The sequence below is a fragment of the Lissotriton vulgaris genome, unplaced genomic scaffold (assembly GCF_964263255.1).
Source record: "Lissotriton vulgaris unplaced genomic scaffold, aLisVul1.2 SCAFFOLD_1043, whole genome shotgun sequence".
NCBI classification, from domain to species: domain Eukaryota; kingdom Metazoa; phylum Chordata; class Amphibia; order Caudata; family Salamandridae; genus Lissotriton; species Lissotriton vulgaris.
Genome location: NW_028252006.1, coordinates 140,568 through 155,043, shown reverse-complemented (window position 1 = coordinate 155,043; position 14,476 = coordinate 140,568). Strand labels below are relative to the sequence as shown.

General features: G+C 45.0%; 1 protein-coding gene across 1 annotated transcript in view; it reads right to left on the bottom strand.

The window, feature by feature from the left end:
- The window catches only part of LOC147662694 (uncharacterized), a gene marked incomplete at its 3' end in the record, with an annotated part of 662,849 nt that overhangs the window by 630,861 nt on the left and 17,512 nt on the right, over nucleotides 1-14,476 (bottom strand). The window contains exon 3 of the mRNA XM_086950972.1: nucleotides 12,200-12,328. Within this exon, the coding sequence (XP_086807098.1) occupies nucleotides 12,200-12,328 (129 nt within the window). The remainder of the gene's footprint in view (nucleotides 1-12,199; nucleotides 12,329-14,476) is intronic.

Sequence of the window (14,476 nt, the reverse complement as noted above, 5' to 3'; positions counted from 1 at the left end):
AGAAATGTTTTATTATTAATAGTGGTCTTAAACCAAGTAGCGAGTCGTACCCGCATCTTTTTGTATCGAAGTTAGTGGAGAATTTCCTGTTAGCAGTTAAAAACCGTGTATACAAGGTTGAGAGTACATGGCAAGCAAATACGCCATCACAGATGTTACAGATGTTACAATACCATCAGAACAGAATTAGAGAAGAACAGGATCATGAACAGAAACGCATGAAAGACACGAAAATGAAAATGTTAGTGGCCCAATCAGTTCCAGCCGACAGCCAGAGAAAGGGTACGACCCAGACAGGTCACGCCGCAGCTCCCGTTAAAGGGACATGCAACTATTGCAAGCAGCCAGGTCACTACGTACATGAATGTCCAGTTCTGAAACATAACATAGCAACAGGTAAAACTAAAGAAAGACCGCATCCACCAAGACAAGACCAGGCCCAGCAACAGACTTCACAGAATGTACAGCCCATGCAGAATACGCAGCCTATGCATGCTTCATCTCATACAGCACAGACGGTAGCGGTACCACAGCCACAGCCCATTGCCGCGACTCAGCAAGTTTCACAACAGATGTACCAGTATGCCCAATCTGCTTACCCCGATTACCCACGATACACATGAAACAGCCTAGAGAGGGAGTTGGGCTTGCCTCTTATTGAAATTCCTGTAGATCAAGAGGGTCCTTATGTACACAGTCAAGTATTGGGAAAAGACAGAAAGTTTTTAATTGACACAGGGGCAAGCCGCACAACAATCAGCCATGACGAAGTCCCAGGGGCACCCCTCTCAGGCTCACAGAATGTTTCCCTTGGTTTTTCAGGACAGCCTATTGTAAATGAGGTATCAGAACCAGTCCCCCTGGCTGTGGGTCCATTATCACGAGTTACAGACCTGTTACTGACGAAATCATGTCCAAAAAATCTGTTAGGAATAAAGACATTGAAGGCTCTAGGAGCCGTAATATGTTGTTCTCCGGAGGGAGTTAGACTCTTTCTGCGAAATTTCAAGGGTCACTATGTATTACGAGAGTTTGATGTCAGATTGAAAAATGTACCAGATCACTTGTGGGCACAAGGCCCAACTGATGTAGGCTGTATGCATATCACACCATACCGTGTTACACTCAAGCCAGGAGTTGTTTTACCCCGAATCAGACAATACAAGTTACCACCCGATGCTGTAGTGGCTTTACTGGAAATCATTGAAGAGCTCATTGCCCAAGGAGTGGTCGTAGAGACCGACTCCAATATCTGTAATTCCCCTATCATTCCGATTCTTAAACGTACTGATCCCAATGCACCGCCAGTATATCGGCTGGTGATTGACTTACGAGAACTGAATAAATGCATTGTACCACAGTACCCTGTGGTCCCCGATATCTCTTCCCTATTGACTGCTATTGATTCTGAAGCAACGTTCTTTACCGTAATTGACCTCAAGAACGCCTTCTTTAGTGTACCCATTGATCCAGAGAGCCAATACCTCTTCGGATTCAGTTTAAATGGACGAAGTTTCAAATTTTCCCGCGCACCTCAAGGATTCACAGAAAGCCCCAGCATCTATAGTCAAGCACTGAAAAGACAACTAGATTGTATTCAAATGCCAGTTAACACCGCTTTACTGCAATACGTCGATGATCTGTTGATCACCGCACGAAGTGAGCCCGAATGTGAACAAGCATCACTGACAGTATTACATTTTCTGGCCGACAAGGGACACAAGGTGTCTCCTTCGAAGCTACAATTCTGTGTTCAGCAAGTTGTGTACTTGGGTCACTTGCTGTCCAAAGTGGGGAGACAGCTCACTCCTGATCGCATTCAGTTAATTGTAAATATGTCACAACCCCAGACACAAAAGGAAGTGCGGGCCTTTATAGGCCTCACCTCGTACTGCAGACAATGGATCCCTCAGTATGCATTTCTAGCTAAACCACTCATTCAGTTGACAACACAGGAGGCAGCGACTTCGATTGTCCTCCCTTGGACTCAGGAACACACACAAGCCTTTGAAGAATTAAAGAAAGCCTTATGCCAAGCACCAGTTTTAGCGACACCATGTTACAGCAAACCTTTTACACTTTTTGTTACAGAACGTGATGGTACAGCATTGTCTGTCCTCACTCAAGACCAAGCAGGTTCACATAAGCCTTGCGCTTATTTTTCAAGTACATTGGATTCTGTAGCCCAGGCACTCCCTGCGTGCTTAAAGTCAGTAGCAGCAACAGCCTTAGCAATCAGACAGAGCGATTCAATTGTATTAGGACATCAATTAACAGTACAAGTTCCACATTCTGTAGAGGTTCTTTTAAACCGAACTCAGACTCAACACTTGACTATAGCACGACTGACAGGTTATGAATTAACACTATTCCAGCCACACATAGAAATCAGACGCTGCAGCATTCTAAACCCCGCAACATTGTTACCTTCAATTATGACAGATCCAGCTCCGCATGATTGTATAGAGATCATTAATGCAGTAACAAAGCCCCGACGAGACTTAACCGATGTTCCATTGACAAATCCAGACCTGACACTTTACGTGGATGGTTCATGTATGAGAACAAGTACAGGAGAATTAGTGGCCGCGTATGCAGTGACCACTGAAACCGAAGTTAAAGAAACACATCGTATTGACACACTGTCCGCTCAAGCGGCAGAGCTTATTGCTCTGACCCGAGCCTGTATACTGGCCAAGAACAGAAATGTTAACATATACACTGATTCCCGTTATGCGTTCGGAGTTGTACACGACTTCGGAATGTTATGGCAAGAACGAGGTTTCTTGACCTCTCACGGTGCCAAGATCCAACACGGTCCCCTCATTCAAGCACTGCTAGAAGCAATACATCTGCCTTCAGGCATATCCGTCATGAAGTGTAAAGCACATACTAAAGTTACAGATTCTGTTTCCCAGGGTAACGACCTGGCAGACCAGACAGCAAAACATACAGCACTGACTCACACCCAGACAACTGACGTGACAAAGACAATAGTACCGACACATTGTATGACAGTCAGGGATCCCACACTAGATGTAATCGATATTCAGACACATGCTACTCCAGATGAAATAAAGAAATGGACTGAACTAGGAGGGATCCAGACAGATCAAGGTTGGATGACGAAGGGAAAATCTACATGGTTTCTCCCTGACTCTATGGTTCAAGTCATAATCAATACAGCACATAGTCCAGCACATCTAGGAGAGAAAGCGATGTTAGACAGTTTACAGAATCTCTGGTGCAATAAACACTTACGAGCAGCAGCAAAACAGAAAGTGCGTACTTGCATGATCTGTTGTCAGTACAATCCAGGTAAAAGCGTCCCTGTAGAGCAAGGTGGATTCCATCCTCCCGATCACCCTTTTGAAGTCCTCCAGATGGATTATATCCAGATGGACCGTTGTCGAGGATTCAAATATGTCCTCGTAATTGTTTGTGCACTTTCCCGTTGGACCGAAGCATATCCAGTCCCAGATTACACTGCTCCGACCACTGCCAGACAGCTGGTTCGAGAATTCTTCCCACGATACGGCTTGCCTCGTGTCGTGTACTCAGATAATGGACAGCCATTCTCATCCGAATTAATGAAACAAGTTTCCTTGCTGCTAGGATATCAGTGGAAATTCCATTGTGTCCGTCATCCCGAAGCCGCTGGCCTTGTAGAGAGGCATAATCAGACACTAAAGACCCGCCTTGCTAAAATATGTAAAGAGAAAGGGGTCGACTGGATAGTCGCCCTGCCAGTTGCATTGTTCTATATGAGGATGGTCGCCCACTCGAGATCAGGACTATCCCCGTATGAAGTGGTCTTTGGCAGACCACCGAATATGTGGGGGACGCCCATACCTAAGAAAATTACCGATGTTGATTGTAATATGCTGACAGATTACCTTGCCTCCTTGATGTCTGCACTCCAATCATGTCGTTCACAGGTTGCCGCAGCCTTCCCTGACAACACTGATGTAAAGCCGCATGATGTCCGTCCCGGAGATCTGGTCCTAATTAGGAACTTCGACAGGAAAAGTCCGCTGGAGCCCCGCTGGAAAGAGCCGAAGACCGTCCTTCTTACAACGAGGACCGCTATCAAAATAGAAGGCAGAAAGGGGTGGATCCATACAAGCCATATAAAGAAGTGTAACGAACTGATGCCAGAAAAGGACTCGTCCACCCCTTCCAAAGACTGTATCGAACCTAGTGACTTTAAAGTTCCGAAACAAGAGAAAACTCCCCAAGAAGAATACCGCATGAAACTCCGATCTAGCAAGTCAGACTGTTTAATTGTTTAAGTCCTCCCCTAGGTGAATCGGTTAAATAGTTTCTGACATGTATCCCCTAGATCGAGATAGAGAGAGAGAGAGACAACTCAAGAAACGTACATATTGCAAATCACTCCGTAGTCACTGTATAGTGACATTATTGATTATGTTTTTTCTGAGTCTTCTGATTATTGTTGCTAGTATATTGCTTCCCATATACTACCCTATTTTCAAGCGTGAACAATCTGCTTACAATGTTTCTGCTGAACATTCTTTTAGTGAATTACCTCCCCACGAACTTTCTTACAGACTTGCGCTGCGCAACAACACATTCATTAGTATGTTACATCATTCCCATCAGACTAACAATGCTACAAACTGCTGGATATGTGGCCGACTCCCTCCCTACCAGAAATACAAGGGAGTCCTGCCCCTCTTTCCGTACCCGTTCACTCACAATGGCTCCTGTGGTGCATGGTTTAGAATAATTAATTCCTTAGATCCTGATATCGCTGTTTTCAAAGGGAGCTGGGTTTGGGGAAACTTGAACTTAGTTCTGCTTAATGTCTGTTACCCTGACAAGAAGGGACTCCCCACTAGAATAGGAACTGATCTAGAAAATGAAGTATATGGATTAGGTAATTATACAATTAACCTTATGATTCTTACTGTCGAATCCGAAGCTGCACCAGTTCTCCCCGCTATGTCAGTATTACCAGTCACTGGTGATTTATGTGTTAGTAAGAAAGGTTCAGTACACTTAGGTCATAGTAAATGTACTACTGTGGTCGAATTCAGTGACCAAGGCAAATCTTCCTTTAGAGCTACCCGTCATTCCTACTTTGTTTGTGGTCATACCGCATACATACGCTTACCTCCAGATTGGGATGGTACCTGTTACATAGCATTCCTTCTGCCCCCTGTTTTCCTAGCTCCTCCTGATTATCACAGAAATACAAATCTAGTAAAGAATAGACTCCGAAGAGATCTCCCGATTGTCGACTACACAGAAACGGCATGGGAGCAATACACAGATTTTAATAAAGGATTCTTTTTCTTCACAGGCCCCGTCCAAAATAGTAAACTAATACGCAGATTAACTAGAACACTTGAAGCAGTAGTGAATGAAACTGCCTCCGCCTTAGGTAACTTAACAGAGGAGCAGTCTGCTATGCGGATTGTTGTCCTTCAAAATCGTCTTGTTAGTGACGTCATCTTGGCAGATAGAGGTGGAGCCTGTAAGGTCATCGGGTCAAGTTGCTGTGTTTTCATTCCAGAAAACGCGCCAACCGTATACAAAGCTATTACACGTCTTCATAAGATTGCAAGTTTGATACATCAGAATCCAGGCACCTGGACTTGGTCCGGTTGGTTCTGGACAACGTTAACCGCTTGGGGATGGAAGATCCTATCCTTCCTAGGCATTGCCCTTGTCATAGTATTCAGTTGCTGCCTGTGCCTACAGTGTGGGCCTGCTGGGCCAGCGATTTGTGGACTGTGTGCCACATCGTGCATTGAACATTCCAGTTTTCTCTCAAAACGTCAAAGAAAGAAAGAAGAACAAATGATGTTACAAGAACAGACTGATCGATTTATGAGGATCGATATATCATGAAGGGTCCGTAGGGAACAAGGAGGGAATGAGGAAATATAAATTTTATGGTCAAGTGATGTTCCCTAGCGTGTACCCCACCGTCTCCATGTACCAGCTTAAAGTGCATGTAACTTCCCTCCTGTGCCAGCTATGAAGACGCAAATACATTTGCGTCCAACGTTAACATGTCCTCTTTCAGATCCACCCTGAATGGGTTGAATATTCCGTTTCTAAGTATGCTATGCCAACGTCTTTTTGTAGTGTACTTTACACGTTTTTCAGCTCTGGCGAAGTAGGCCCTGAATTCTGCCATCGAGCCTTTTTCCTGGCTTCTGACTCTGAAAGCCTCAGCCCAGGCTGTCTCTGTACCCGTGACCTCTGCCTTACTCCCTGCCTTACTCCCTGTGCGGCTCATGGCGCTTAGCTCAGCCTGCTGCCTGCCAAGACTGACTTCAACCTTCGAATTATCTGTTCCGCTCCTCGAAAATGCATTCCTGCCTACTAGTTTAAGTAAACATCCCCCCAGCTGCAGAGCAAAGGGCTCGGCCTCACTGTCTCCATGCAAGTAATTCATAGCCTCTGTTACCATGGTAGGCCCATGCCCCTCGCATTCTCATGTAGACACTTAGGCGCTTATACACGCACTCACAGTCAGTATAGAATAGCTTCTGCCCCAGAGACCTTTTCCGTTTAGATAATATGGTTCCCAAACATCAGATATCAGATATGATAGAAGTACGAGTTGATCTGACATGCCAGACTTCTGTCTCTTTCCGCCAGTGTAAATGTCAAGTCCCCTGCACCCTCCAGTTTCCACGTCAATGCACACGTCATGCAGCTGCGCGCGCATCCAGGCCTCAGATTTCTGCTGACATTACAAGATTCTGCTTTGTTGCCACCCACTTGTGACACCTATCTGTGACGTTTCTAGCACACACCTCTATGTTCACGCCTAGTTCACGCCTAGTTCACGCCTTCTAATTACGTATCACTACCACGTGGATGCTGTTATCTTGTTTCTCTCAGCTGTTACGCCTACTGTATTGGTTTCTATAATATGAATTAAGTATATAAGCTATGTATTGTCAATAAAATATTGCTCTATCCCTTCCTGAACCCCTGTGGTTGCAGGAACATGATATCCAGTTCTAGAACCATTCCTTTTTAAGGAATAAAAACCCCAAAGAACTCTAACACCACGGACTTACCTGCATAGAAATTAGGACGGTAAATCAAATATTTACCACACCGCCACCGTCGTTGCCATCGCTCTGCCCAGCGAGTCGGTGGTATCCAGTCCACACCGGATAGAATACATGGCTGCATCTCGGCCCTCCACAAGGGCTTGGCTGAGTTTGGCCCGTATCTCCAATGGACACTCTGGCAGCACTTCCGCCACCGTCTCCCACAGACAGTGGGTGTAGCGGCCCAAGAGGCATGCGGTGTTGGAAGACCGCAGTCCCAAACTAAGGGAGGAGAATATTTTCTTTCCAAAATTCTCATACCTCTTGGATTCCCTGTCCGGCGGAGCCGTCGGGAATGCGGTCAGGGAATTTGAGGCCTGGATGACCAGACTCTCGGGGATGGGGTGGGAGGACAGGAAACATGGGTCGCCCGGTGCCGGGCGGTGGCGTCTGGCCACGTTCCTATCTACGGGTGAACCCGTAGCGGGCTTGGACCAGGTGCCCAAAAGAATGTCGGTCAAGGCCTCAATAAAGGGCAGCAGAGGCTCGGCCGAGCATGACTGCGGTTTAAGGACCTCAGTGAGGAGGTTAGTCCTCACGGCCGCGACGGGGAGCTCAAGGGCCAAGGCCCTGGCAGCCCTCGTCAACACCACGCTATAGGTTGCCCCCTCCTCCGAAGCCACGGTAGGAGGAGAGACAAAACCAGTGTCTGGAGAGGTGTCCAGGCCACTGGCCTCCCCAAGGTCTCCTGCCCAGTCCGTTTGAGACCGACACTCCCTGGTCAGAGGGTCTTCAGACCCCTCCCAATCCTCCTCATCCCCCATCTCCTGGTACTCAGGGTTGTAATCCAATGAGGCCGGTTCGTTGAAGTGGAAATCTCCAAACGGCGTCGGATGCGGCGCCGCTCCGACGTCGGAACTGGAACAAAGGAGGAATCGGAGGCGGCGCTGCCCGAGGACGGCGCCGGAGGCGACAACTGACGGACCGACGCCGGGGGGGTCGTAAGGTCCACTGGTGACGATCCAGAGCCCGCGGAAGGTCCAGCCGCGTCCCGCGGCACCGGGCCCGAAGGCACCGGCGGCGCCAAGGCCGCTGGACCTTGCGACGCCGGGCCCGAAGGCGCCGACGGTGTCGGGATCGCGGGGCCCTGCGGCGCCGGGCCCGAAGGCGCCGGTGGCGTCGGGGCCGGAGCGCCCGACGGCGTCAGAGGCAAAGGCCCCGACCCGCTAGGGCCCTCAGATGGGTCCGCTGGGCCCGGAGGCGCCGCGGACCCCGTCGGAGGATAAAGGGACCTCATGGCCATGAGGAAGCGCTCGATCTCCTCCGGCGTCGCGTTCTTCCAAGGGATCGGAGGTTGTGGGGCAGGCCGTGATGCCCGCGACTCCAGAGGAGCCGCGTGGGTGGTGTCACCCGAACCCCCGGCTGCATCGCGCGAGTGTCGGGGGGAGTCAGAAGAGCGATGAAGTCTCTTCGACTTCTTGTGCTTCTTACCTGACGACGACTTCGACCCGGAGGAGTGGTGCCGACTCCCGGAGCTTTGGTGGCTCCGTCCCCGCGACCTGTCCCTCGACCTCCCGTGGGACCGGTACCGGGACCTCACGCGGCGCGGGCCGACTGCCGGAATTCGACTCACCTGCGGGACCGCTCCCGCCTGGCTTTCGAAGATAGGGCCCGACAGTCGGAGCAGGCCTTGTCGTCGTGGTCGACGCCTAAACAGGTCAAACACAGGTGGTGGGGGTCCGTGACCGACATTGTGCGGTCGCACTCCTCAGTGTTTAAATCCGGGCATCCTTAAGGCACCGACCGGAGTCGTTAGACTTCGAAGGATGATCAAAACGATCAAAAAGTTAGTCAAAAATTGACTTGGGTAACTGCTCTTTCCAGATCTGCGCTGGCTGGCGCGGAAAAAAGAAGAACTGACGTCAGCACGTGGAGGCGGCGTCTAAGTACTCCGACGACGTCATCACGGCGCCCACGACACCGATGATGGGCGCGGAGCCGCAGACGACGCCTACCGACGCGCACGGGTACTGCTACGCAAATGTTTCCGGATCCAGTCTGACGCCTGGGGATATTCTAAGGTAAGGAATCTATCACTAGCGTGTCTCTTTCAGATAAACATGACAACTTTGCTCCCTCCAGAATAAGGAGTGTATCTCCAGAGTTGTGTGAAAACAATAGATAGCTATTTCACTCAGTCAATCGTGCATGCTTAGTTTCACCAGAGTGCAGAGAAATAGAGAGACGGGCGTTTTCAATAAAAGTTGTTATTTATTGAGCAGTCTTCTTTCTCATGCAAGAGAAATGAATTGCCACAATTGCAATACTTATCATAAAGTAAAGTGCGTACAGTAAAAGGAGTATTATGAAATAATACTGTAAAAGCATTTATATGATTTCTGAGCCATATGATACCGAAAACGGATCAAATATATACAATACATACAATGATAAAAGTTGACTAAACGTACTCAACTGGTGCTTCCAAAATACGCCTACCCCGGTGTACCTAACCTAAGCCTAGTACTTGGGAAGGAGTAAGTGAGCTGCAGTTTAAGTTAAGTTAGTTTTGCCAAGAATCTGAATCAAGAATTCTCTAAGGATCTAATCAGCTCCATACCTTGGTTTTAGAATGAAGGAGGTCTTGTATCTCTTTCTCAGGGCACGATCTCCCAGCAACCCGCAAGGGTAACTGGAAACACTGGAGCTGGATTTCTCGGCAGGAGAAAAGGCAGCGTCTTTCTCAGTGCGTCAAATGGGAGGGTCGGCTTCCTTTGGCACTCACATCAGCTGGGCTTTGGGTAAGTAGATAGCCGCTCTGCTCCAAACCACCGTGTTTGCTTAAGGCAAATGCTGGTATATTTATACCTGGAAGGTGCCGTGTTTGACGTAAGGTTGGACATAAGACGTCACTAAGAACTGTCACTAAGAACTGGCAGTTCTTTCAGGACTCTCAGGAGTTCTAGGACAAATCAAAACAGAAGCAGGGGGAATTCCCAGGCTGCTGGAGGTTTGGTGTGTTTAAAGAACGAGTTGTACTTTCTAGGAGTCTAGGGAAGTAGCCTTGCCGTATTTGGACTGCATTGGCTATGACTAAATATGGATATGATTCTTATGCCTTTATAAGGATATGAATTGTTATAACCACATAAGGGTATACATCGGGAATATTAAATTAGGGTCCTAGATACGTTCACAACAGTGTTGTGTAGTGTAGGGTCATGTTGGGGGTAGTGCTTTAGGGTTTAGGGTAGTGTTTTAGTGTTTGTGTAGTGTAGGGTAGTGTTTTAGGGTTCAGGGTAGAGTTTGTATAGTGGAGGGTAGTGGTGTGGGGTTTGTGTAGTGTAGGGTCATGAAGGGGTAGTGTATTAAGGTAGTGTTGTAGTGTTTGTGTAGTGAAGAAAAGTGGTTTATGGTAGTTTTGGTGGGTTGTGCTGGGTAGTGTAAGGGAAAAGACTGGGTGTCGAGGGTGAGTTGTGCAGGGGTTCTACATTAGGGTGTAGGGTCGGGTAGGGTAGTGTACTCTCACTTACCTGTAAAACCTTTACAATGAGTATACCTTTAACACACATGCCTTTGTGTTGGAATGGCATGCGTGGTAAAGGCATAGTTGTTGTAAAAGTTTGCGTTGTGATAATTTGCAGGTTGATTGTACTTGCGGTATAATAATTGCAGAGTGATGGCATGTGGGTAATTGTTTGCGGGAAAACGTCACATATTGGTTAAATATCATGTAAAAAATAATTTACTGTCCCTGGTTATATGGTATGCCTCCTTACTAATTAATGACTTATAAGTAAATCAAATATGCTAACGGGATATAAACCTATCTTACCATGATTTAGGGAGTGAGCAGAAACACTTTACCACTAGTTAGGAGTAGCAAAGTGCACGGAGTTCTAAAGCCAAGTAAAGTGAGTTCAGCAAAATAAGAGGGGTGAAGGTAAAAAGTTTGACAATCAACCTGCAGAGAGGACAAAGTCCAGGATAGCAATATTCCATCATTGGGCTCTACAAAGCCTAAAATATGAAATTTGAGGAAAGAACTGTACTAGTGATGCAGGAGGGATATAATTTATATAATCTTTATATTAGCTGGATGGATGACCAGAAAAGGTATTTTCAGATTGGTCCCTATCCAGTCATGGATTCACTGAGATACAAAGCCATGGAATGAGTTTCCAGTATTCCAGTTATCCACCTTTTTCCATTTTCTTTGAAGTCCCCTTTGTATTTTGTCTCTATGGCTTAGTTAATAAAAATGCTTTATTTATAAAAGGTTTTCCAGGTACACATTAAAAAACAAGAATTGCCGAGTAATATTCACATCATGTGGCAGTGTTACAACAAAGAAATTGCAGCTCTGTCAACACATCTGAGTGTCCGGATGTAGTGGGCATGAGTCCGGGTGAGTCCATGTCGGAGCATTGACAGGAGGATCAAATTTGCCTATAAAAGAGGGTCTTTTCAGGCTTAGTCACTTTCTGACCCAAAACCATCTCTCCAGGAGCACATCCATTGTCGCAATCCTGAAATCCGGAAAATAGGCAGGCCCCCAGACTGCCCCAGACCCACTCACCCAGTTTCATGCTCATCCATAGCAGTACCCTTAATATCTTTCTATACGGTTGGCTGTTTGGGATTGCCCCCAGTTTTCCACTCATAGTTGACTGTCTCTTCCTTTCTGGTGATGCCACATTCAATGCCCCGTTCTGCATTCGAGTCAGTTTAAAAATTACCATAGCGATGATTTTTGGTTGGTTCAAATGTGAAAGAAACATATCCCTACATACATTTGTCCTAGACCATTTGCTACATCTATCCCTAATGTCAGAGTGTCCTCATATTATTTGATGAGAAGTAGACTAAGGATTTGTGTTTGTAGAGGGAAACATTGAGGGAAATGTTTTTCCTAATTTCTTCTGAAGCCTGGTTTCTATATTAATTTCATAGTTCAGGAGAGGCTGCTCTATGGAATCCATAACCCACATGCCACTTTTTAAATGTCTTTCAAATGTAAATCCGATACATCACTAGTGTAAATTGTGAAAATATATCAACAGGCTTTTTTTGTTGTATATGAAATCTGGCACAATGATGAATGCAGTTGTTTTAAAAACACAGTGCAAGGAAGGACAAGAAGATGAAGTAAGCTTTACCTGCTCTGTGACTATTGGGGTTAAAGGTTCAGTTGGTTTGGATTCAGGTTTTAAGTCTTTGGTACTGATGACATATGGTTCTTTCTGTAATTCCTGTGTATTGATTTTCTCAGTGACTGAGGGATATTTCTAAATTAAACATAAAAAAACAATTTCACATATGCAGTCAAAATAATGTCTACTAAATTGCACTAGAACCAAAATGAACATATATCAATTCTCCCACTGGATGGGAACAATATTTATTCAAATTTCAATTAACAGAACAAATAGATCACAGATTAAACAGAATCAGTATTGCATAAAGGTGCTCTGCCGTATAACACAACCAATCATTGTGAAGGAGCACTAAATTGATCTGCCATTTCTTAAGGGAACTGGTTCACAAAGTTGTTACGAGCATTAGTCAGACTTAGAAAGAGATCATATTTTAAACCCTTCACCAAAAATGCAGAGAATCACAAATTAATGAGTTGTGTCTTTTTTATGCATATGTACCATAAGTGCATATGCTCAGAAAGTGTGTGCAGCAGAGTGGGGACAGTATAAACAGAATTTCAAAAGATATGAGGCAAAATACATATGAAATAGAGGAAGATGCAGTCAAAACGTTGCTATTATTTACAAACATGAGCATTCTCTTTCCCACAACTACCTTTAGAGCTAAACTCACACCTTATTGAACAACTTTTAAATGGTGCAGTAATTATGGGAAAGTGCTGACAGCGCTCCGTCTTCAAAGAGCACAAAAGCGAAATGGCAAATTGTTAGAGAGATTATACTTCCCCATGAAAACGATGTAATAGATATGTGAAAAGTCTCCAATTTTCCATTTGTTCCTGGAAACAGACCAGCTACTTTGGAGTCTACAGATTATTTGGTCTGCTTTGTCTCAAGGCACTGACATTAGATGTACAGAGGCCATCACAACAGTGCTCTTAGCAAACAGATTTTACTGGAGATTAAGGAACACATTTCATAAGAGTAAATCTTTTTTTTCAGAATATTGTTTTGTGGTAAAATAACACATAATTACATACTGACAAATCAAAATTGAAATTTCGCTTGATTGTAAAATTGTGATGCACTTTCAAATCAAAGGCACATGATGCATTAGACTATTTTAATTTCTACATTTTTACTTGGTATTTTTTAAGCAGCTTGATTAAACTAGCATATTAAAAAGAGAACCAAAATCAAAGTTCTAAGGCTCATAATTTAGCCCCTTTTGAACTCTGATGGAACTCTGCCATAACAATACCTACATGAGATGGGTAAAAATAATCCTGTCAATACATCCTTCGAGAAAAATGGACTATGGGAAAATCAATGTCTTGTCCTTCTCCTAATCTCAAGTTCATAGTATGAGCCTATGATCTTAGTTATTGTTTTATGAAATTAAAAGTGTTCAAATTTATATGAGAAAGTACACTTACCAGCAGCGCTGCGGATAAAAACTACATATTTGCAAAATGATATATATATGGTAAATTTGTATGACCCTCCAGTACCACACGATGAGTTCTTTAACATGTAACAAATAATTTACAGTCCCTGGCTATATGGTATGCCTCCTTACTAATGACCTATTAGTAAATCAAATATGCTAATGAGATGCAAGCCTATTTTACCATGTTTTAGGGAGTGAGCAGAAACACTTGACCACTAGTTAGCAGTGGCAATGTGCACAGAGTCCTAAAGCCAAGTAAAGTGAGTTCAGCAAAATAAGAGGGGTGAAGGTAAAAAGTTTGACGGTCAACCTGCAGAGAGGACCAAGTCCAAGAAGGCAATATTCCATCATTGGGCTCTACAAAGCCTAAAATATGAAATATGAGGAAAGAACTGCACTAGTGAAGCAGGAGGAAATTGTGAAATTTATATAATATTTATATTAGCTGGATGGACGACCAGAAAAGGTATTTTCAGATTGGTCCCAATCCAGTCATGGATTTACTGAGATAAAAAGCCATGGAATGAGTTTCCAGTATTCCAGTTATCCACCTTTTTCCATTTTCTTTGAAGTCCCCTTTGTATTTTGTCTCTATGGCTTAGTTAATAAAAATGCTTTATTTATCAAGGTTTTCCAGGTACACATAAAAAAACTAGAATTGCAGAGTAATATTCACATCATGTGGCAGTGTCACAACAAAGAAATTGCAGCTCTGTCAACAAATCTGAGTGTCGGGAGGTAGTGGGCATGAGTCCGGGTGAGTCCATGTCGGAGCATTGACAGGAGGATCAAATTTGCCTATAAAAGAGAGTCTTTTCAGGCTTAGT